Source organism: Sminthopsis crassicaudata, chromosome 1 (genome assembly GCF_048593235.1).
Source record: "Sminthopsis crassicaudata isolate SCR6 chromosome 1, ASM4859323v1, whole genome shotgun sequence".
NCBI classification, from domain to species: Eukaryota; Metazoa; Chordata; class Mammalia; order Dasyuromorphia; family Dasyuridae; genus Sminthopsis; species Sminthopsis crassicaudata.
The window spans coordinates 704,008,538-704,033,452 of NC_133617.1; the positions used below are offsets into that span (position 1 = coordinate 704,008,538).

Below are 24,915 nucleotides of genomic sequence, written 5' to 3' on the forward strand. Positions count from 1 at the left end.
ACTGAACAGGGAGAACTACAAAAGACAAGGCAAACTTCTGACACCTGTGCCAAACCATTTCATTATAAAAATTAATGCGATTAGACTCTTTTGTAACCTATTAGCTCAGCCATTCAAAGAAAGCAAGATGTGCTCCTCTGGAAATAGGTAATCCAAAAGTCTCTATTTCTACAAGGAAAAGTGCACGTAGACATCCATAAATTTCTAAATCAAGAGAATATGAGCTGCTTTGAAAAAGTTATTGAAAACAAAAAATGGAAATGAAGACATAATACATATATGAACATATAGATGATCATAATGCTGTTCTTGGTTATAGCTAAGAATGAAAAAAAAAAAGGGTGCCCATCATTGGGGAATGGTCAAACAAAAACAAAAACAAAAAAATCAAACCTATGGCATATGAACATAATGGAATATTATGCAGTAAGACATGATGAATGTAAAGAATTCAGAGACATGAGAGAAGATAGATATGAACTGACAAAGAGCAAAACAAGCAAACCTTTACGCCCTCCAGAGAACTCTAGAATCTGGCTCCCCTGTCCACCTCCCCACTCTGCCTCTGCATGAGCCATCCCTCAGAGGAGAATGCTCTCCTCTTCATCTCCACCTCTCAGCTTCTCTGGATTCCTTCAAAAGTAAGCTCAAATTCTACTTTCTTCAGAAAAGAGGGTCTTTGCTAATGCTCTTGGCTGCTGGTGCTTTGCCCACTGAAATATCTTGTACCTGCTCTCTTGACAGATAGTGGGGATAGGCTATCTTTTGGGAGAATACTCCTGGAAGGATGACCAGTGTTTGTGCCTTACTCTTTATCCCCAGGACTCAGCACAATGAATGGCACACAAATGCTGGCTGACTGACTCAAATCTTAAACATACATCATACAAGGTAAGTATAACAGGGGAACTAAGCATAGGATATCAGGGAAAAGAAGAAGGAAGAATTATACAGTGAATTCCTTGGCACCAAAACAGAATCTATGACAGTTTTGTATTGGTCAAAATAGGAGTTGAACTACCAAGCTCTCCCTAGAACTCCCTTAGAAAGGTGCCTTTTTCAGTGTAGGGTCAAAGAATTTGGCAAAGAAAATTCAAGAATGGGAATTGCATTTGAAACCCAACTCTTCTTCCTTCCTCCCTTTTGCTCCCTAAAATATACCTAGAAGCCAGGAGCAGGTGGGCATAATATGAAGTACAGACCTAGCACAATTTCACACACAGCTTGAAAATAAAGATCTAGATCCATCAAAGATCATCAGTCAAAAAAAGGTCCTGGGGGCAGTGTTAAAAGGATAAAAAAGTTCCCCAAAGGAAATCACGTATGTTATAAGTACATGTGTAAAAATAAAATAGACAGTATCTTAAAGACTATTTATTTTTAAAACCTGCCACAACTATGGTCTAAAAATACATTAGACAGTTTCCATTACCGTGGACAACATCCCAGCTCTATTTTTAGAGCCTTTTTGGAAAGATCAAAGCTGAAAGGCCCTTTTATTGGCTGCCTCCCAAGACCCTAATCTTTGTTTACTTTTCATTTACTACACAAAGACAACTGGGTGGTAGGGGGGAAATCTGCCTGGGCACCCCATCCCTTGGATACACAGGACAGACCCAAGGGAGGCAGACCAGGGGGAAGAAATCAGGCTAGAGAAGCTGAAGTTGTGAACAAGACTGTGGGGCTCCAATAACTGATCTGGATCTGAGGTAGGAAATTCAGCCTTTTGTTCAGACACCATAAACCAAATCTTCATAGGCTAGTTGCTTTTTTGGCAAGAAAAATATGGGTTAGAGAGCTTAAGGAGATGGAAAAAGAAAAGATCCTCAGTCTCAGGGTTGCCAGATACCCTCAGCTCTTGCTCCCCATGCAAATCCCCTGCAAGTCTGGCTTCGTGTCTCTTGTTATATTTATGGCAATACAGAAGTCAAGTACAAGCCACTAAAGTGGCAATTAAAGCAAGTCAATCAGACCCAGGGTGACTTACTTTAGTAGAACAAGCAGTACACTTGTCAAAGGCCAGGCTGACAGGAAGGACGTGATCAAATCTTGATAGAAACCCTCGAATCTGAAAACAAAACAGGAAAAAAATCACATGAGACTACAATGAACAAATCCCCCAAATCCAAATCCCATGCTTGCCAAGGAGGGGAATGGGCCACAGCCCAGTCCCCCATTATTCCCTTAGAAACAAAATGGATACAAATACAATGGATACAAAGCACACACGTGTGTGTGTGTGTGTGTGTGTGTGTGTGTGTGTGTATGTGTGTGTGTGTATCACCATTAAATTCATCTGTATATGTTTGACTTAATGTAAGGGAGAAACACAGCAAAATGTTGAAATGCAAGCTATTCCTAGTAAATAGGGGAACAGCACCATCTGGAGTATAAAATTTTTGACTGCAATTGATTTAAGAAAAATAGTTTGGGGAAATCCAAGACAAATGAGTTTCCAAATCTAATGACTAAAGAAATGATTTAGACCAGTGGTATCTAATGCAAATAGCAATGGGGGCCATTAAATCATGCATAAGAATCCCTGTGGGCAGCACAATGGCTTATTTTAAAATGTAATCTTTATGTTTTATTGTATTATTACTCTGCTAAATATTTCCCAATTACATTTTAATCTGGCTTAAGTCACACTCTGGAGTATCTTGCACTACATGTAGCCTACCGGCTGAGTATCCAATGCTTCTAATTTAAACTACTAAGTACCTCTTAAAAAGCCAATTAATACTGCCAAACAACAATCACATACTGATCCATTCTACATACCATACATGAGAAATCACCCGTTATGACAGAGTAGAAGGAAGATAGGATAGGGAAACATAAATCTGGAATGTTGCGTACAGTGTCAAAAAAAAAATTTTTTTTATTGGTAAGTCTTGCTTAACTATTTTCCCCCTCTTTTTCTGTTCTTTGTTATTAGACTGAATCTCTTGGAAGGGCTGAGGGAGGGATAATATGGGAAATATGGATGATATAAAAAACCAAAAAAAGTCAATTTAATTTTATTTCTTAAAAATGCATTATTTTAAGACAGCTTCAAAAACATATTAAACTTTCTCAAACAAGAGAAAGAGTTCCAATAAGAGAAAGTGCCAATGGAACAGCACCTGCCTTTTTTTTTTGAGCTTACCTAATTATGTGTTAACATTTCCCAATCTATAAAGTGATGGGATTAAAATAGGTGGTCTCTAAAGCCCAACTGACAGAAAGCTGGTATAGTAAATAGACTCTGGATCCTGGAGACAAAAAGATCTGTGTTCAAATTCAACCTCAGACAATTACTAGGTGTATGATGCTGAGTAAGTCACTTAATCCTTTTCAATCCCAGTTTTCTCATCTTCAAAATGAGGATAATGACAGATTTATTGTGAGGATAAAATAGGATATTTATAAAATGCTTACTAAACTTTAAAGTGCTAAATATATGCTAGTTATTATTCTTAACATTCAATTAGACTATAAAGATGCTTATAATAAATATAATAAATAGCATACCATTCCATTGCAAATGGTGAGCTCACTGTGGGAAGGATATGCTTGGAGAAAATGACTATCACAATATTTTAATATATCTGGCACTGCACAAGACTTAAATTAATCTAAAATTGAAAGAAGGAATTTGTCTTTTTTAGAAATGAGCAGTAATTAATAAATGATGCTCATGAATCTGGAGAAATGAGGCAGTCTCTAAGTTTCACAAAGCTCAGCAACACACTGCCCATTTCTCAATGCCAGGCCCAAATCCGTGGTGGTTGCCAGAGAAAGGCAGAGCAGAAAACATTATGTTCAGGGCTTCAGTGCTTCGGAATAGATCCAGAAGTACAGTTTACACAAGGGCCACAATCAACTAAAGGAAAACAAAACAGAGATGTGAGAGTTCTGCTCAAGGCAGTTGGGACTGAGCATGGGCCATGTCTCCTTCCTCTTGGCAGAAGGGGTGGGGGACCTGCAGATGCAAAGGGAAGTATGCTGTAGTTAGCCAGAGCCAATAAGTTGCTTGGTTTTGTGAAAGTATATTGATTCCAAAAAAGGGTTCTAAGAATTCTTTTTAGCAGTCAAGGGGAGAAAAGGGAAGGGGCAGTGACAGCAATATAAAAAATAGCATTAATAAAATAGGTAGTTGAAAATTAAATTTAAAAACACAACTCAGTGCACAATACCAAAGAGAGATACACAAATAATAATACAAGTGACCCATAAGAATATTAATCTTATGAAAGGACTGGCAGCTATAGATAAAAAAGAATATTGAAATTGAAAGATCAGTTAGAATCCCCTGTTCCTCAGTTAAGAGGCTTAATAACCTTTTATATTTACTTTCAGTAAGCTTTGTGTTCTGTATCAAAGCTTGCCATAATTTATTCTAATTAAAAAGCATATATAGTAATCATTAGGAGTTTACTCTCCAAAAGCTAACCACTTTTTGCACGCACACAGAATAATACTGAGATGCCTCTGCTAAAACAGTTCATACTGACCCAGAGAATGGGGAAGAGGAAGGGAATGTGAGAAAGAGGAAGAGACAGAAACGGTGGGGAAGAGAAGATGAGGAGAGATGGAGAGAACAGGAAGAAGAGAGGGAGAGATGAAATGAGAGAGAAAAATTTAAAGGGTAGGAGAATGCTGAGGGAAAAATGAGATGGAGAGAGAAGACGGGGAAGAGAGGAAAAAGGGAAAGGTAAGAGAAAATGACGGAAGAGAGAGGGAAGGGAGAAGGGGAAAGATAAAAAGAGGAGAAAAGAGATGGAGTGAACGGGGAGAGAAGAGGAAAGAAAGGAGGAAAGAGGAGAATATTCTGGTTAGCCAGCTTCTACTACACAATCAACTGAGCAAAAATGATGCCCCCCAAAACTGATTTTATTAAGAAGTGATTAATTTTCAGAAGGAACAAAGTTTACAACAATCATTGCAAGGACATTTACATTCATAAAGCTGAGAAAAGTAGGCCTAAAGCTAAATAGACCTGATTCCAACTTAAGGTAAATTAAAACAGAAAAGCTCCTCTTGAAGTGCCCCAAATGAATGACCTTTTTTTCTGTCTCAGGTAACCAAGTTTAACTAAGGTCCAAACCAAAAAAGAGAAAAATGCATTTCTACAACAACATACAAAGAAAGCTCTTGTCTACACTATTGCAATTAAAATTTTCCTCCTCCCCCACGCCCCTCTACTATACTTCCAACATCTTGTGTTACAAACTATACTCTTCCCCCACAACTCATAGTCCTATAAATAAAGAGTGGGTAGGAGAAAGCTCCCAAACACATCTTTTAGCCTTTCTTTCATCATTCTCAGCCTCCCTCTATCGAGCCCACAGACAAAAGAGATCCTTGTACAGAATTTCTGAACCTAGTTGTAGCATTAGTGCTATCAATAGCATGATGGACAAGCCTATGGATGCTTTCTAAGAATCATATTTTTAAATACATAAAATATATAAATGGACTTAAGAGTATAGAATAAAACATACATGGCCAACGATGGAATTTGTTTTGCTTGACTGTGAATATTTGTTTGTTCTCCCTCCCCCTTCCATCCCTCACAATGGAGAAGAGTAAGGGGAGAAAACTGATTTTTTCTAATAAAAATTTTAAAATAAACTACAAAGCACTACAATGGAAACTAATTGTTGAAATAAAGATCCTTTTCCTGCATTCAAGTTCACAGACTCTCGAAATCTGTTAAGAACCTGTGGTCTAAAGAATTTTACCAGCTTCTTAACACTTTAGAGATGCCTCCCAAGCCAACCTTTCATAGCAAAAATTGGCATGTTCCAAGTAACACAGACATAAGTGAACTCCATCCCATGAAACTTCATACATCACTCAGTCCATGGCACACTGTTTGCCTATTCCTAAATACCTGCCCCTTGTTTTACACAATGTGTGCTTCACAAAACCAATTAGAAGCATTTAGGAAGGAATCTCTAAATGCAGCCAGCTGTCTTGAGATCTCAGCTCTTGCTGTTTTCTATCTGGCAGCTCCCATCAAGCACTCCCCAATATGGAGCCCATATCATTATCAACTCTCCTTGTGACTCATTCCTCTGTAATTTTTCTTCAAACAGTAATTTCCCTCCCACCGCCATTTTGCAACCCTAAATTTGGCCTACTAGTGCAGGAGCTTCTTTCCCCTCTCCCACTCCCAATCTAGGTATTTAAAAACCCAACTAAACACAAACAGAACTAACAAAAGGAATGGAGCTAATGTTTCTCCCTTATTGAGATGTGTAGGCTGAGGATCCATGAGACTCATGCAGTAACTGTCTTGGATTTCTACCCTCTAAAATAGAAATGGTGGGTAGCCGGTCAGAACAAACAATTAAAGCAGATAATAAAAATTAAGACGAGATATTCAATGTCTTACAGTTGAATGTTATAATAATGTTATCATTATAATGGCTAAGCTTGGCTCCAAAGAAAAGCAGAAAATGTTTCTTTTTCCCTTCGTTATGGAGACTATGGATGTGGTATAATATACCACTTGCAGAGAGACATATTATACTGACTGATGCTTTATTTCCTCTTTTTGTTACATGGTATGGTTTATTGGAGAAGGCATATATTTTTAAATGAAGGTAGTTTTTTTTAAAAAGTATGAAAATTTTAAAATAAAAAAATATTTTTAAGATTCTCAGGATGAATAGAGAAAGGACATGAGAAAAACCTCTCTACATCCTGCCTCTGATGTATATGGGCTCTGAAACCTTAAATGACAAAACGGAAGTTGATCTGCATTTGGTAGTGGGAGTATTCTTGCAACATGAATTCATGGTTCTAGTTAACAACAACAAACAACAACAAAGTTGTTCTTAATGGCAAACAAGGTTAGAGTATATATATTGGTTACACGGAAAAACAAAATGTATACATAAGAAAAAATAAAATGTTTTTCAGATTTGCTCTCTTTTGATCTTGCTTATGTGCACTGTGTTTTTCTCTGTCTCTAGCCAGTGAGATAATTGCAGTAGCCCTGATTGGGCTCATGAATAGCACACAGACAATTAGCTGTGATTCCAAATGCCTCCCTAGAAGACAAAAAAAAGTCTATGAGGGGGAAGAAGAAGAGAGAAGAAAAAAAGTTTTTTTTTTTTTTTTTTTTTTTAACTCTAGAACAAACAGTAGTGTTCCATCCACAAAGATTTGTATAGTCTTGTTTGTACAGATGTAATAATTTGGTCATTCACATGCGCACAATCCCAACTACATGTTAGAAGCCAATCTGTTTTTAAAAAAGTTAACTTTAATAAATGGCCGTGGCACATTTGGCCCTGAAGATAATGTGTGTAAGCACAAGTAATTTAATAATAATAATAGCATTTACATTATATCTTTGATGTGTCAGGCACTATGCTAAGCATTTTATAAATATCACCTCATTTGTTGCTCACAACAACCCTAAGAAGTAGTTACTATTATCATCCTAATTTTACATTTGAGGAAACTGAGAAAAACAGAGGTCAAGTGAGCAAAGTCACAAAGCTAGTAAATGTCTGAGGCCATATTTGAACTCAGGTCTTTTTGACTCTAAGTCCAGTGTTCTATATACAATGACATTATAGAAATCCAGAGACCCCACTAAAAAAAATTCAAAAAAGATCCATTTACTTCCTCCAGTTTCCTGTATCAATATATCCCCTTCCCTGTGCCTCATTACTTCTCATTCTCAGCACAGCAAAAGAAAGTGGTAAGTAGACAGTTCTTTATATATAGTGGTCATCTCTTTCAATGCCCCCATTTTATAGATGAGAAGTCAAGAGAATTGCCTTTCAGAAAATTCTTTAATGGTAGAACCAGGACTAAAGTTCAAGGCTCTCTGTCTACTACATGGAGACAAATATTGTCTTGGCCCAGTTCAAAGCATATTTCCTTTTTAAAGCTATCCCCCAAATCAATCATTCAATCAAGCTCTGGAGATACAAAAATTAAAGTGAATTAGTCATAGCTCTAAAGAAGCTTACAAGCTAAAAAAGAAATTAATATGTACATGAATGAGGATATGTAAACTATAGGCACAATACACAGTAATTTGGGAAGGAAGAACTCAAAAAGCTGGAATGAGGGGAGAAATCTCTGAAGGCTTCAGATAGGAGTTTACTGACAAGTCTTGAAGGAAATAAGGACTCAAAATGTCATGAGTAAAAAGAAGCATAAAAAGAAGACTCAGAGGTCAGTCACTGGGAAAGCTTAAAAATGACAGATAGAGCATGGTATGAAGAAGAGCAAGGCTAATTTGACCACAGATGTATAAGGGTGGAAAAGTAGGCCAATACCTGGCACATTATAGGAGCTTAACAAATGTTTATCAACCAGAAAGTAGGTTGGGATCGAATTGTGAAGGGCTTTAAATTAAAAAAAAAAGGGGGGGAGGGCATTTATATTTAATCCTTATGGCAATTGGGAGTCACTGAAGTTTAGTGAATTAGACGAAGGACATGGCAGCTAGAAGAAGTATGGATTAGAGGAAGGAGTGATTTGGAGTAAGGATTAAATAAGAGTGTATAATAGTCCAGATAAGGGGAATGAAGGGCTGAACTAAAATTGGATGGGACAGATGTCATGGAGGTACAAACCACAAGCTCGGGCTACTGAATGAATGTTTAAGTTGAAGGAGAGTTAAAGGTGACATTGAGGTAGTAAAAGAAGGTATCTGACAGGATGGTGGTATTCTTGACAGAAACATGGAAATCTGTAGGGGAGAGTTTGAAGAAAAAAATAACGAGTTCTCTTTTGGACATGTTAAGTTTGAAATGTCTATGAAACCCATTATTTGGAATGTCCAATGAGCAGCTAATCACATAGAATGGAAAACTGGAGGGAGACTGGGGCTCAGTAGAAAAATGACCTAGTGTTTTGCATGGACCATGGAAGCCTATAAAATCACCTGTGGTGATTTAGATAAAGCACTGACAATGGAGACTATAAAGGAAAGGGCAGACAGGGAGGACTAAAGGAAGTCACAAGAAACCATCACCACAACCACCCAAAGAGCAAACAGGCACTTAATCTTCTCTCCTTGACACCTACAGCTCTCAGGGTCTCAGCAGGGTGATCTAGGATAACGGTGTCAAACTCAAGTAGAAACCAGTTCCTGGGATTATATACTGACTACAACATTATCTATGTTGTATTACATTTTTAGTTACTTTGCTATACATTTTCCAATGACATTTTAGCTTCTGTAGAGTGGAGCAAATACTAGGCTTGAGAGTCAGAAAACTCAGCCTCAAGCTTCAGAGCCATAGGAGAAGGGCAAGTTACTTCAGCTAAAAGTTTCCAAAACACTAATTTCTACCTGAATTCCCTGACTGATAGGAAGTAGGATGGGTGCATGCAGATAAAAGGAAGAAACAAAAGCAAGAAAAGAGAGAAAAGGGGAAAAAAGAAAAAGGGAAGGGACAGCTAGAGAACAGAAATAGCATTGTTTAGGCAAGGTCCAATTGCTTTTAATTATTACTTCTGTTATAAATCAATAAAATAAACAAAATGGAAAAAAATAAAATATAATCAAGGATTTATATATATATATATATATATATATATATATGTAAATAATAGCCCCTATGCCTGTTTTGAAAGTATGCATACCTATGATAGTTAGAAGTAAGCAGTTTGAGATCAGAATCCATGGCTCTCTCTTATAGCAACTTAAAATCCAGTTTCCTGAACAGGTGTGTGTATATGTGTATATATGTACACATATGTATGTATGTGTGTATACACATATATACGTATACATATATATGTATGTATATATATACACACAAATATATTGTATAAGCATATATATCTTTGTGTGTGTATACACACACACACACACACACACACACACACACACACACACACACACAAACTATAACCTGTTAACTTTACACCATCCTCTTGCAGGTTTGGCAATACTTTTGGGGCCTAGAGTTCACATAACTCCAAACCAAGCCTTAATGCAAGATAAGTCTTGGCTGAAGAGAGGCATTTTAATTAAGATTAAGGCCAAAATGGAAAAAGATTGCTATTGCACAACTGCTAGCAAACCACAGGGCTCATCCTTCATATAACAGCTTCAGTTAGCATCACCGTCCCACCTTGACTCAAAGCACTAAATCACTAAGGGGTAGAAAAATCAGGGACCAGTTGGTTTTTGGCCTCAACCATCATCCTAAGAAAAGTCAAGAGAATTAATCCAGCCCTTGATTTATTCCTTGGCACTCTTTCAGTTAATTTTTCTCTCCCCAACAAATTCCCTGTTCACTTTCATTCTAAATTTCAGTTTAGTTTTCCAACTTTTTCTTATGAGAATAAGTGGGATCTCACATTTTAGTCAGGATTGTTTCACCAGCTAATCACACTAAGTTTTTGGACTCTTGTAATATATTCAATTTAATTTGAAAAGTCATGCACAAATCCTTTAGGGATAACTTTTGATGTGTACAAAAACCCCTAACTTTTCTTTCCTGCTTGTCCCTGGGGGCACTAGGACTTGGGAAGAAAAATGCCTCTATCATTCTTATGGCCTCACATATGTTTGTCCTAACTAATCTACAGAACTCTTTCTCCAGATCAGTGACATCCCCAATTTCTTCTCAGGGGTTTCTCTAAAGAATTTTGCCAGGGTTCCAAGAGCCTTCGAATATTTTAGAATATTTTATTTTATTCCTTTCTTAAGTGAATACAAAAGCCAAGAAGTCATAGATTCATGAATTTTTAGCTGAAAAGAGCCTCAGAGATCACCTATTCCAGTAGAAACAGGGATTGGGACAAAGCTGATTGTGCTCTCTAATTAAGTGATTCCAAATACTATTAATAAACCTCAGCTTTAGTTTCCTCATCTATAAAGTGGAGATGATAATAGCACCTACCTTACAGAGTTGTTATAAGGACCAACTGAGTTAATAACTTTAAAGTGCTTTGGAAAGCTTAAAGCACAATATAAATGTTTGCTGTCATTATAAAGACAAGGATATTATTAAAAAGTGAGGAGGAAGGAGGGAAGCATCTGTGCAAAAACATTCCAATATGCTTTATCTGTAAAACTAAAATACTGGAAACAATCTATGTCCAGGGATTAGAGAATGGCTGCACAAATTATGCTATGTTAATTTAAGAAAAAGCCATTATGTCATAAAAGATAAAAAATGTGAACCATGCAAAGAATTATCAAAGGTTGTAGGGTGATGCAAAATAAGGTTTGAAGGATAAGGATACAAATAGATTAGAATTATACATATAAAATACAAGAAAAGCAACAATACTTTGTAGGTATACAAATAAAGTGAAAAAAAGGATATGGACTAACTTAGCATAATTCATTTCTTGCTAAAATGGATATACTTTTACCTAATCAAAATATAAATAGTTTAGATATAAAGGCTTTATTTGGTAAATCTCTCAACATTTTTATTTTTGTAGGTTGTTTTTAAGTGTAGTTAAAAAAAATTATCAATGCTTGTGAAAAATCTTCTAAATTATATTCAAAAGCATCTATTATTTGCCTACTGTGTGCCAGGCATGATATTAGGCACTGAAAACACAAAGACAAAAATAAAAGTCACTTCTCTCAGAGTCCACGCAAAATCCATCCTGGTCCAGCTGAAAATTTTCTCAGTGCCCGGCACTTTCCCCTTGTTCTCAGACTCTAGACCCTACTCATCAATTGTGGCTCTTCCTTGTTTTCCAAGAATGATCTAAACCTTTGAACTAAATACACTGACTCAAAGAACTCATATAGCTAATTCTCATATTTTACTGCCTGGGAAACTGAGGAGCAGAAAGTTTCAATGACTTGCCTGAAGTCATATCACTAACTGATTATAACTAGTACTAAATTTAACTCTTTCTATTACCATCATGGTCTAGCCCAAAGCTTCTTAAACTGCAGTTTGTGAAATTATAACTTATTATCACTAAATGCTTAATTAGTTTTTATATTTTATATACCTTTTATATTTTATATACCTTATACCTACAGTCATGTAAAAATTTCTTGAGAGAAAAGGGATCATAAGTGAAAAAAGTTTAAGAAGCCCAGGTTATAACCTATAGAGCTTCGTCTCTAAGCACCTCCCAAGTACTAGAGGAACAAAAGGTCCTTCCTGACTACTTAGGATCTTATTTTCACTTAGACTGAACAGGTAGGCCCCTCTGGCCTGAGTATCTCACTATGCCTAATTTTTGCCACAAAATAAACAATACTAACAGAAGTGAACAACATGAGTAATGAAAATCAATCATAAAATAAAACTAAATTATCCCCAAAAGAACCCGTAAACTCTAATAATATATCTCATTTACCCTGTGTTGTTTTCTAGCATCCTTCTTGTGTATTGAAAAGATTTTGTTACTTTTTTATGTAGCTTTGGTTTTTTTGGTATAGTTTGTTTTTAATATAGTTTTATATGGAAAAACCCAACACTCATGGCTTTTTTCCGATTCTGTTCTCCTTTTCCTGTATCACTTCATATAACAATTTTCATATTTTATAGTCTCTACTTTTAGTGTGCAACAGACTCATAGGATTTAGGACTGGGAGGTACTTTAGCAATCATCTACTCCAATTTTTAATAATATTTCATTACAATATCTCAGTAATATACATTTCATCCAGCCTACAACTACTGAAAAGAAAGGTTGTTTGTAATACAAATAAATCCATTATAAATACTGCTGAATACATAGACCTTTTTCTCTTCTTAATAATAGAGAATATTACTAGGTCGAGGAAATAGTACTGGTTGTAGGACCATTAGGTCAAAGGGACTAAGTTTTGTAACTCATTGCACATTGCCAGAGAGCCCTCCAGAAAGATTGCAACAATTCACTGCATCACCAACAGTGCAATAGCATTCCTGTTTCTTCAGAGTCTACCATAATTGAATTTTACCATTTTTAACTATTCTCTATTAATTTTATGAATGTCAGGTAGTATTTCAAAGTTGCTTTAGTGTATTATTTCTCTAATTATAAGAATTTGACCAATTTTTCAAATGCTTAATAATGGGTTTCCTCAAAATTGTGTGTTCGTATCGTGTATAAACATTTATTCATTGAAAAACGGCCATTTTTCTTGTAAATTTGTGTCACAAAATCATAGGACCATTGCTTTAGAGCTGGAATGGTCATCTGGTTCAACTCCTTAATTTTATGGGTAAGAAAACTGAAGCCTAAGGAAAGTGACTTATCCAAGTTCACTCAGGTTGAGTTGAGATTCAAAGTCCAGATTGACTGCAGTTTGTGCACTCTTGCTGGTATCATGCTGTTTCTATTCTTTATAGATTGTGGATATCAAAGCTGTACCTTTTTTTGCACCATTCCCTTTTTCCTCCTCACCTATGTCTGTGCATGGCACCATTTTCCTACCAAGGATCAAAAGCTTGGAGTCTTGGAGTCTTCCTTTTCTTTCTTTCTACCCCACATCTAATTTGTTGCTAAATCTTGTCCCTTCTCCTTTGGCAACATCTCGGGAACTGATCCCCTTCTCTCCTTTCTAATCTGCTCCCTCCATTTCATTGTATCCCCCTTGTTTAGCCTTCTGCACTCCTTTCAGAGCTAGGTGTGAGAGACTCCAGGTGTAGCAGTTTCTCCTTCAGGTCACACCAAAGGTCTCTTAACAGTCTCCAATACAGCCAGAGCATAGATCTACAACTCAACTTCCTGTGCAGGGCCATCCAGTACAGTTCATCAGCAGGCATTCCAACATTTCATGGCTCTGAGTTACAAATCCTCACCAAAGTAATTAAAGTTCTGGTCTCCTAGAATTCAGTCAGAGCCCCAAGAGCCAGATCAAGATGACATTTTGAGAATAAGAACTTTCAATTTATAGGGGATGGCATACAATATTTAATTGTCACAGCATCTAAGTGTCCTGAAGAAAGGATTAGGAACCAAATAATTTCTCCTGTGCCTATATGAAAAATCTGACCCATCTGTAAAAGGAACAAACGGCAAAGAGTAGTGTATCTTGTAGTGACTTAATGGCTTTGATACTCTATAAAAGTTATTTTTTAAAAATTAACATCATTCTAATTGGAGCCTAAATTAAGACTCTCCACATTTGAGCAATCCACAGATGAGATGACTTCTGTTTATTCTAAGACCCAGAAGCAGAACAGCACTGTTGGAAAAACAAGGAACTAGAAGTTCAAGTTCTGATTCTTCTGTTTTGTAGCTAGGTAACTTCAGACAAGTGGCTTCACTTCTATGAATGAACCTCAATTTCATCATCTATAAAATGGGCATAATGATTCCTGCCCTAACTAGTCTCAAAGGATAAAATGAGACAGTTCCCAAAGGTACTTTGTGACCTATGAAGTACTACATAAACAGAAGGTATCATTAATAACAGGGAGGAATTATTGCCTAGAGAAACTAAGAAACTTTGCCCAAATTACACAATGAGCCATCAGGGCCCTTGTGACATTGGGTTCAAGAAGATCATATTGATAAAATAACCCATCCCAAAGAAAACAATCAAAAATCTCTGAAGAAAAAGACAAATGAAGTCCAACAACTAAGGCTGTTTATATTGTCTCCATGGCCATACTGTACATACAGAACATGAGGAGATGATAACAAGTACTTCTCCAACAGAAAATCATTTGTCCCACAGATCCATGGAAAGTAGAAATAAAACGTTGAGCTTGGATCTAAATATTGCAACACAGCTCAGTGTTATTGTGGAAATGATGTTCCTCTAATCACAACAACTGCATAAACTGATGAACTCTACTTAAAAAAAAAAAAAAAAAAAAGCCAAGTCCTAAAATGAAGCCACAAAAACCTGATTAATTTATAAGGTTCTTTATAGACTTTCTTTTTAGAGCACAGCTAAAAATAAAAGCTTAAATCTTTCAATAACATAAGCAAGCAATTATACAAGTGCTACAACCCTATCCATATATGGCTGCTTGTCTTCAGTTTCTGAAAAGGCCAAATGATGTGATGACCAACAACTAAAATAATCCTTCAGACAAAGAGAGAGAGAGAGAGAGAGAGAGAGAGAGAGAGAGAGAGAGAGAGAGAGAGAGAGAGAGAGAGAGAGAGAGAGAAACAAGGACCAGGGGAAAGAAAAGAATGATAAATCACAATAAGGTTAAATAAGACAAATAACACTGAGTATGATTAGTTGACAGAAGACTTTAAAAATCAGGATTCTCGAATTTTGACATGACATCTACTACTATAAAGAGATTTTCTGTCTCCTGGCCTAGGCAGTGAGAAAACTGTAATTATAGTAATTTGACATAAAAAAACAGAAGGAAGGAAACTAGTGCTGGGCTGTGATTGAAAATTTAATTAAGATCATTTGCCATCAGAATCAGCAAAGTGAAAATGAGGGTACATTACTCAAGGTCACCAGTGAGGGGAATTAATGAATGTTAAAATGAGCAAGGTGGTTTGAAATAAGACACATGAGTAAAGGTCAGTATCTTACCTGCTCATCTACATAAATGTTCATTACACTATCGATCTTGTCTGATTTGAAATGTAGACAGAAGAAATTTGATAAGATTAATATATTAGTGTCAAACAAGGAGATGTGGCATATGTAAAATGAGACCTGTCTGGTAGTCAGGTGACCTGGCTTCCAGTCCAGGCTCTGCCAGCCACTAACTCCATGGATAACTGTGGGATAACATTGTGGATAACAATTCCTCTCTTTAATTTCATTTTCTGTCTCTATAAAAGGAGGAGATTACAAAATTCTTAAATCTCTGAAATTTTACCTTATCCCTTGCAAATTTGTAAAGATGATAAAATATGGAAATACTCAATATTGGAGGGGTTGTCGAAAGTCAAGAATTCTAAAATATTCTGTTGATGGAACTGTGAATTGAAGCCAACTTTCTGGAAAGGATTTGGAATTAAGAAAAGTTCCTAATCTGTAATCCAACAATTCATATCCCAAGTAAGTCAAAGATAAAAAGGAAAGTTCCATATATGACAAAATATTCCTAGTAGCATTTTTTTGTGACAGCAAAAAGCTGTTGATAGAATGAGTGCCTGCAGAATGCAGAACAGTTTAACAAGCAGTGATAGATGAATGAAACGAGATGCTATAGTTCTATAAGAAACCAAGAATATAAAGAATTTACAGAAACATTAGAAGATAAGCATGAACTGATGAAGAACAATGTAAACAAAACTAGAATAATATATAATGACTAAATCAAATAAATAAAAGGATCCTTCGGCATACATGCTCTAGAGTACAATGAGTCAAAGAGCATTTGACCTATTTTGTTAACTTTAGTAACAAATGGATTTAGAATAAATGCAATTACTAATACTGAACCCTTAAGTAAGCAGAACCAGGAAAACAATATATATAATAATGTAAATGGAAAGAACAGTTTGAAAAAATACCAACTCAAATCAAAACTGAATGCTTAAAAAGGATGATGATCAAGCTTGATCTCAAAGAAGAGATAAAAGAAGTCACCTCCTCTCACTTCTTTGCAGAGGTAGGGGTAAGGGATTTTTTTTTTCTTTATATTAGTTAGTTTTGGTAAACTTTTATATTCTCTCTTTTTTATTCTCAATCTTTGAGAGGGAAAGTGATACATTGGAAAGGGTAGGTGGCATAAAAATATATACAACAATAACATTTCAGTTAAAAAATATAGAATCCAGATGGCAGATGACTATGGATTCTAGAAGTGGCAGACATGAACAGCCACAAGAAGACTGGTCAGTTTTGCTTGGCTCTTCTCTTTTATGACAAATGCCGGAGGTGGTTAAAGATCATTGAGGAAAAGAATTAAGATATGAAAAACCAAATATATCCACAAAATTTTAAAGATGAAAACTGGGGGCTAGACTTTTTAAAAAATTCTTTCAGCTGTAAAATTATATGCCTTTTTTCTTGATGATTCCCTAGCAGGTAAGGTCATGCTTTCCTGAAAATCTTGATCTTTCATAATTTTTCATATTTCATGCTCTAAATTAAGTTACACATGAAAGAAAAATGATTCATAAAAACCAAAGAATTTCCAACTGAATTTTACTGGTATTTTGTTTTGCCCTGGAAATGGCTACACTTACAAGGCTTTTCCAAATCTATTTTCTATAAAGACATGGGGACATTTCTATCACACTATAAACTTCTCAGTATTTATATTTTCAACAAGGTTATATAATTTTATATCTGGTGAGTCAATATGCTAAATACTTCAATTCATCTAAGTGATTTTCTTTGATAATTCTCATGAATTCTTCATCCAGAGTAAACTTCTAGGTGGTCATAAATTCCCTTCCCTGGAGGCCCAGGGCAGTTCCCCACTCCCACACTCAAGGGACAATAGAGTGGTCAGAGGGTTTGGGCTGGGCCAAAGTGAATAGCTGGAAATGACCCAAATTGCCTTTTCCTTGCATCACTGGGCTCAGGTCCAAAAGTTTTATTTCATTTCCAAATCACTAACCTGATGAGGCACTAATCCAAGTGAAGTGGGAGGTTCGTTCATGCGGTCATCACTGCTACTAGCAACAGCATAGCCTCTGGGAAGAGGAAAACAAAGTCAAAATCACTCCATAGTAACACTTAATACCATATGAAAATGATCCAAGAGGTAAGCCATGTGACTTTTAAAGGGTGACCATGATGTCCTTTCTAAGCAACAGAAAAGAACTAGGTCCTCCCAAGTCAAATGGCCTTGTTTAAAGTACCATCTTTCTGAAAACACAGCATTTTTCTCAAGTGGACTCCAAAGAAAAGTCTACTGCTGAAGAGACTTTCAATCCTCTATTTTATAGGCTGATAATATAAACTCTCCCCAAAGGAAAAAAAAGTAAATCAGTGGACACCAATAGGCAGGGACTCTAAATCACTTCTTCCTGAATAATAATGGCACATGGCCTACACCACTAAAGAAATATATCAACAGGCCTTCATTTCACCCATGACCAAGATAAAAAAGATCATCTGGAGAGGCTCAGATTAATGAATACAGGAACCAACTAACAGTGTCCTCTCAAATCAAAATACTCTCAATCAGGAAGCTGTCACAGATTCAAAAGTTGCTCCCTGACCTGAACCCTAGTAACCACTGCCTACCCAATGACTTCTGCACTCCTTTTGAATTTTGCTTGTCAGTATTTAATGAGAAGTATACATAATCTATCATTTTTAGCTGTTTGAAAAAAATCCTGAGCCACACCTCAAACATAGGATACTTGATAATTTCATTGTGACTGTCAGAAGAATTGGGGGTAGGGGGAAGCCTTTGAAGACTGGTTTTTCCTAGTTTGCATTAGCTACGATCTATGGCCTAAATATAGGTGTCAGCTCAAATACGGTCTGGCTTGTCTCTCTGTGATCTGGAACGTCAGTCTTGTTCATATGTTAAGAAAATCTTTAAGGAGATTTAAAAGCAATGACATTAATAACATCTCAATGCTTTTTAAATGCAACAGTTTTTGTTTTTATTTTATTGTTTCTATGTCTAAAACTGAGGTTTTTCTCTGGGTTCAGGCATATTCTCTCTGACAAATCACAGATGGCTTGACCAAATCCCAGACTGGTTATTATCCTTGGACAATGAAAAGATTCCTACCTAAGATTCCCAACCTAAAAAGCTCTGGAACCTGGAGGGGTCCAAAGAGTTACATTTAGAAAATCCATTGAAAAGTAAACATACTTTGAGGAGACTATAAAAGTCTTGCATGTATATGTATGTGTACATATCCATGAATATGTATCATCTATTACTATTTTTTAAAAGTTCAGTAGTATTGTAATTAATAAAATACATATTCATTACCAAATACAAAGTAGCTCTTTGTCATCATATATTTTTTCAATCAACAGACAGAAATAGTACAATTATTATCACCTGAGATCTCCAAAGTGTTCTAATGTTAAAAGTGTTATCAAATTTGTTAAGTTTGGGAATGACTGATAATAATATACTACCTATCTTTAGTATGCAGGCTGATGATGTAAGTCCCAGGCAACTGAATCACAAACAGCCCAGCTATTCTTTTCTTTACCCTTAGGTTTTATATGAGCTTGATATGCATGCTGGAGGAGCTTGATAATGACAAAATTTACAGGATAGTATGCTATATATCTTATAATAGTATCTGTTCTTACAGGACTCAGGCTTTCCCAAGCTCTTCTCTCAGGAAAGGAGTCGGTCAGATTTTTTTCTAGCACAGAATGCAAGGACTGAGGAAACCTTAGCAAAGTCAAGCTAACAAAAACCAGACACTTCCTCCAGACTAAAGAGAAACTGCTGAATGAACTATCCATAAAACTCGCTGACTCACTCACCCTTCTGGATGCTGCAGGACAGAAACCATGAGCTCCACTGCCAGGGACCCTGCAATCATGGCCAGACCGGGCCGGCTGACGGTGCACTGCTGGTCTAAGGTCCGGTCTCTGGTTGACTATCAACAAGTATTTAAGTTTGTTACAGGCTGAAGAGAGTTCCCTTCCACCCCACGCCCAACCAGAAGACTGAGGCAGCCAGCCTAAAGGGGAGCTCCTCAAATAACCGACACTCATTTCTACAGGAGAACCTGCTACTTTTTGGAGGGCTTCACCTGCAAATACTCCGAAGGCCCCTGGGGCAGGGAGAAATGCCTTGCTCAGGATCCTGCACTGGTCCTCAGGGGAGTGGGGATTGAGGAGGCAGGGCTCCCGTATCTCAGACAAACTTTCCAGTGTGACCCCCCACCCACAACAATGCTTTTGGCATGACACTGGCGAATGCAGCCTGCCAGTACTGAGGCATCCATGCTGCCCCTGCAGGTCCACAGGGGATGACACCAGCCCAGAAAGAATTCTGGGTACAAGATCAACACTCTGACACAGAGCCCACGAGGTCACCCAGTGGGCAGAGAGCAGATGCCCATCTAGCCTCAGAGGTCAGTCTTACGAGCTGGTGTCTCTGGGCAAGTCATTTGACCCTGTTGGACAAGGCAAGGGTGACCCTGCAGTCAGCTCCCCCAGGAAACCCCAGGGCAGCACAGTCTGTGGGGTTGTGAAGGCTCAGACGCACTTACAAGGAGAGAACCTCTCACAGGGTCACCATCAGCTCTCCCCAGAGGGAGGAACCTCTACTTACGTCCCCCGGGGCCACGACATCATTGCAGAAATAGCAGCCGAGCTTGTAGCCGGGGATGTTGGAGAAAAGGGACGATCCCAGGTCTGAGGGGGCAGTGGCGTGGCTGGGGTGGGGGTCCCCCGCCCCCTGGTGCTTGGGCTGCTTCAGTCCATGCCTCATGACCACAAATGTGTCAAACCCCAAGGCCGCATTGATGACCAACTAAAGGTTTTGAGAAAAAGGAAAAGAACAAGACATCACTGAACACACTTGATGGCAGGGGCACCCGAAATCAAACACTCAGGAATTTTATACAGCAAGGGTTGGAGCCCCCAGCTCCAACTTGGACCCCTAATTTCAGCTCAGCCCCCCAGCTTGGCTTGACCCGCAGCTTCGGCCCGGCCCTCCAGACCCAGACCCAGCCCCCAGCTCTAGCCCAGGCCCCTAGCTCCAGCTCAGCCCCCCAAATCTGGCCCAGCACCCCAACTCCGACCTAGCCTCTAGCTCCAGCTCAAGCCCCCAGCTTCAGCTCAGGCTCCAACTCTAGCCCAGATCCCTAGTTCTGGATCCCCAGCTCTGGCCTGGGCTCCCAGCTCTGGCCTGAGCTCAGCATCACAGATGGACCTACCCAAGGGCCCTTGCATGGCCACCAGCCTCCTGACTCTTGCTGGCCCATCCTCTACGGTACCACCAGAGGCAGCTGACTGCCTCCAGCACCAATGCTGGGTTTGGCATGTAAAGCTCCTTGTCCCCTGCCCCTAGCTTCCTGGGCTGATGGCACCTCTCTCCCTCCAGGGGCCTCCCAGACTAGGCACCAGCTCCTGTGCAGTGTCATTGGCTGCCTCCACTTGCCCTCTGCCCAGCCATCCCTCCCAGGGGGCCTTCCCCTCGGGTCCTATCTCCCACCTCGCATCCCCTCACTGGAAGGCAGGCCGCTTGAGAACAAGGCTTTTGTTCTGTCATTTTGTCTAACAATTTTTTTGTTGTTTGCTTAAATTTTGTTTTCTTTCTCCTTTTTTTTTTCTTTTTTGACCTGATTTTTCTTGTGCAGCACAACAATTGTGGAAATACGTATTAAAGAATTGCACTTGTTTAACATCTATTTGATCACTTGCCGTCTAGGAGAGGGGGTGAGGGGAAGAGAGGGAAAAAAATTAGAACACAAGGTTTTGCAAGAATGAATGTTTTAAAGTATCTATGCATATGTTTTGAAAATAAAAGGTTTTAATTAAAAAAAGAAATCATGTCTGGGTACTCAGATTTTCTAAATGGCATGCCATTTGTCATAGTCAATCAATTTTGTTTTATTTTAGACATTTTCATGAAGCAACAATCAAGGCCTACAAAGTGGCTCATGGGATTATCCTGTTCACATAATTCAAAGAACTTTTTCCACTGATAATTTAATAAATCCCTTTAGTTTCAATATAGTCAACTATTCTTTAAATTAGAAAGGAGGCTGCCCAATGACCAGGCCTAACTTCCTGATTCTCAAAAAAATTACAGGGAGGCCTAGCCACATTTAAATAAACCAAGTGGTGACTTCCTAGCAAGGCCCCCTCATTCTATACAGAATGGCCACTATTGCTCCTCATACCACAAAGAACAAATCCTCCCCTTAATTGCCCTCCTTGTCTAAGTGGGAGTATGTCTTTTCTATGTATTTCTATAGAAGGGTATGTGTTAGACTAGTTTTTCAGAGAGCAAGGCCTATGTTTGACTTTCTCTGTATAGCATCAAACCTAAAAGTATCTAAGAAAAGTTTTTAACTAGTTTTGGATAAAGCATGAGAATCTATTGTGATCCCTCAGTAGGAGACTCACTTTACTATTTTTGAAGCTTTCTAATTCCCTGAAAGCTGTTAAGCAATGAGAAAGGGGAGCAAATAGACTCCTAGGGACGATCTTTGTGACAGGAGCTGAACAACTCATTTATTTAGCTCAAAGTTACAATTTGTTTCGTTTGTTTTTACAGTAATAGCAAAAATCAGTGATGTAAATAGGAAAACACAAATAGAAATGAAGAGGGGTAAGAACAGCCCAAGACTCAAAGTAAAATTTGTGTATATAAGCAGAGGGAATAAACCAATAAATGGATCAATTTCTACTGAGCACACATGTGGCAAAGTGCTCTGGATAACAGAAAAAGGGCAAATCCCATTTGGTCCCTGCCTGAAAGGAGTTAGCAATCTAATCACACACACGTATACACACACACACATACACACACACGAGTATGTGTGTGTATCCGTATGTGTGTGAATCTGTGCAAAGGTGTCAAACACCCTGAGGTAGCATGTATCAAGTGACAGATGGAGGTATAATACAGGGAGGAGCTATACAAGTTCAGAGAAGGCAGGGCTCACTGTGTTAGGCTGTTTGGAAGAGACTGGTATCACGAAGAAGATGGGCCAACTGGAAAATAATATGTCAAAAACTCAGCATAGACTTACATCTCACACCTATACTAAAATTAAGTCAAAATGGGCATTATTTAAGCATATAGGGTGATACTATAAACAAAGTAGGAGAGTAAGTGGGTAGTTATCAGATCTTTGGAGAAGGGAGAAGTTTATGATCAAAGAACTAGAGAACATTATTAAATGCAAAATGGAAAGCTTTGATTACATTAAACTAAAGAGTTTTTGCACAAACTATTATAGCCAAGATTAGAAGGGAAGCACAATGCTAGAGAAAAAAATTTTTTACAGCTAGTGTTTCTGGTAAGGGCCTCATTTCTAAAATATATACAGAACCGTGCCAAATTTATAAGAATACAAGTCATTCCCCTGTTGATAAATGGTCAAAGGATATGAACAGAATTTTCAGATAAAGAAATTAAAGCCATTTATAATATGAAAAAATGCTCTAAATCACTACTGATTAGAGAAATGCAAATTAAAACAACTCTGAGGTTATCACCTCACAATCTAAGATTGGCTAGGATGACAGGAAAAGATAATAATAAATGTTGGGGAAAACTGAGACACTAATGCATTGTTGATGGAGTTGTGAAATGATCCAACCATTCCAGAGCAATCTGGAGAGCAACCATTCTGGAGAGCAAATTATGCCCAAAGGGCTATAAAACTATGCATACTCTTTGATCCAGCAGTGTCACTACTGGGTCTGAATCTTAAAGACGTCATGAAAGAGGGAAAAGGACTCACATGTACAAAAATATTTGTAGCATTTTTTTTTTTGTGGTGGCAAAGAAATGGAAAATTAGTAGATCCCCATCAATTTGGGAATGGCTGAACATACTGTGGTATATGAAGGTAATGGAATATTATTGTTCTACAAAAATTGATGCACAATCTGATTTTAGAAAGACCTGGAAAGATTTACATGAACTGATGCTGAAATAAGCAGAACCAAGAATATATAGCAAGAATGTGGAATGATCAACTGCGACAGACTTAGTTCTTCTCAGCAGTCCAGTGACCCAAGGCACTCCCAATAAACTTTGGATAGAAAATGCCATCTGTATCAAAAACAGAACTAAGGAGACTGAATATAAAGCCACACATGCTATGTTCACCTTTTTTTCCTTTTTCCTGTTTTTTTTTCCTCTCATGGTTTTTCCCTTTTGTTCTGATTTTTCTCTCTCAATGTGATTCATAAGGAAACATAAGAAAAATAAATGTACATATATAATTAAAACAGAAATGTCATTTTTTACAGGTAACTGGGAAAGAAAAAAGTTAAAAAAAAAAAAAAAAAAGAAGGGCCTTAAAGGACTAGAGGAGCAAGGAAGAAAACTGAGGAGAGTAGAGCCAGAAATAAGCAAGGCCTATTCACAAGGAAACTTTGTAGACCAGCTTAGCTAGAGTACAGAGGGGATTATGCTGGAGGGAATAAAGGAATAGGCAGGAAAAAATAAGGTGTGAAGGTGAGGTTGAGGCCAAATCCTGGTGGATACTGAATATCAAACTACAAATTTTGAACTTATCACATAAGCAGTAGGAGCACACTGAAAAAAAAGCTTGGCTCCCTGGCTGACATGGATCACCACATTAAGCTGAAGAGCAGGTTTTTCAAAGGATTAAGATAAAGAAGATGTCAAGGTGACTGCACAATTTGTGAACTGAAAGGCGTTAGAGCAGGCCAGGTGGCTGCCTCTTAATAGCTCTTCCTAGAAGGGGCTAATCTTCCCAGTTTTACATGGGTGGCAGGAAAACTCCACAACCCACTTAAAACAAACACTCCCTTATCATCTTTCAAATCTTATTCTGCTAGCACAAAATTAGCCTCAAAGCAATAAGGGTGAATCTGTGTATTCGTTCCCACAAAGCAAAGACAGCAGGACTTACTTGTACCACCCCCCACAAACTTCAATTTACAGGTGAGAAAATAATTTTCTAAAGCAAAAATAGTGTTGTATTCTCATTTCCATGTGAATGATTAGAGTGTAACATATAACAAGCATTTTTATTACTGTTACTGAAATAAGTGATAAAATCTTGATTATTAAGAATGTTTTCTTTATACTATCTGTGTCAAGTCCTGTTACAGTTATGACTAATAGCTAAGTTCAATAGATCTCTGGACCAGTAGAACTGGAATCCTAACACTCAGAGTTGAAGGGATTGACTCCAGAATACAGGAACCACTATGACAAAAGAAAGGAAATGATGTGGTCTCCAGATTAAGAGGTCCATGGCAGAAACCAAAAGAAGCTCAGAATGTGCCCTGCACCCCTGGATCCAAAAGAAGTGATCAGAGATAAGATGGAGTGGGTCAAAAAGGGAGGTCAAAATCTGTAAACAACAACAACAACAAAAATAACAAAAACAACTAAAAAACTTCTCAACCTCTGACTGCTGCACACTGATCTTCCTCCTCCTTATTCTTTTGATCCT

The 24,915-nt window shown here is 37.7% G+C and overlaps 1 protein-coding gene across 4 annotated transcripts in view; it reads right to left on the minus strand.

Moving 5' to 3' along the window:
• Positions 1-24,915, minus strand: part of ATG7 (autophagy related 7) — a 263,555-nt gene that overhangs the window by 177,002 nt on the left and 61,638 nt on the right. For all 4 annotated transcript variants that reach the window (XM_074283897.1, XM_074283896.1, XM_074283894.1 and 1 more), the window contains exons 14-17: positions 20,076-20,276; positions 19,280-19,395; positions 17,430-17,505; positions 1,988-2,068 (exon numbers count right to left, since the gene is read on the minus strand). In XM_074283897.1, coding sequence (XP_074139998.1) covers positions 1,988-2,068; positions 17,430-17,505; positions 19,280-19,395; positions 20,076-20,276 — 474 coding nt within the window. The remainder of the gene's footprint in view (positions 1-1,987; positions 2,069-17,429; positions 17,506-19,279; positions 19,396-20,075; positions 20,277-24,915) is intronic.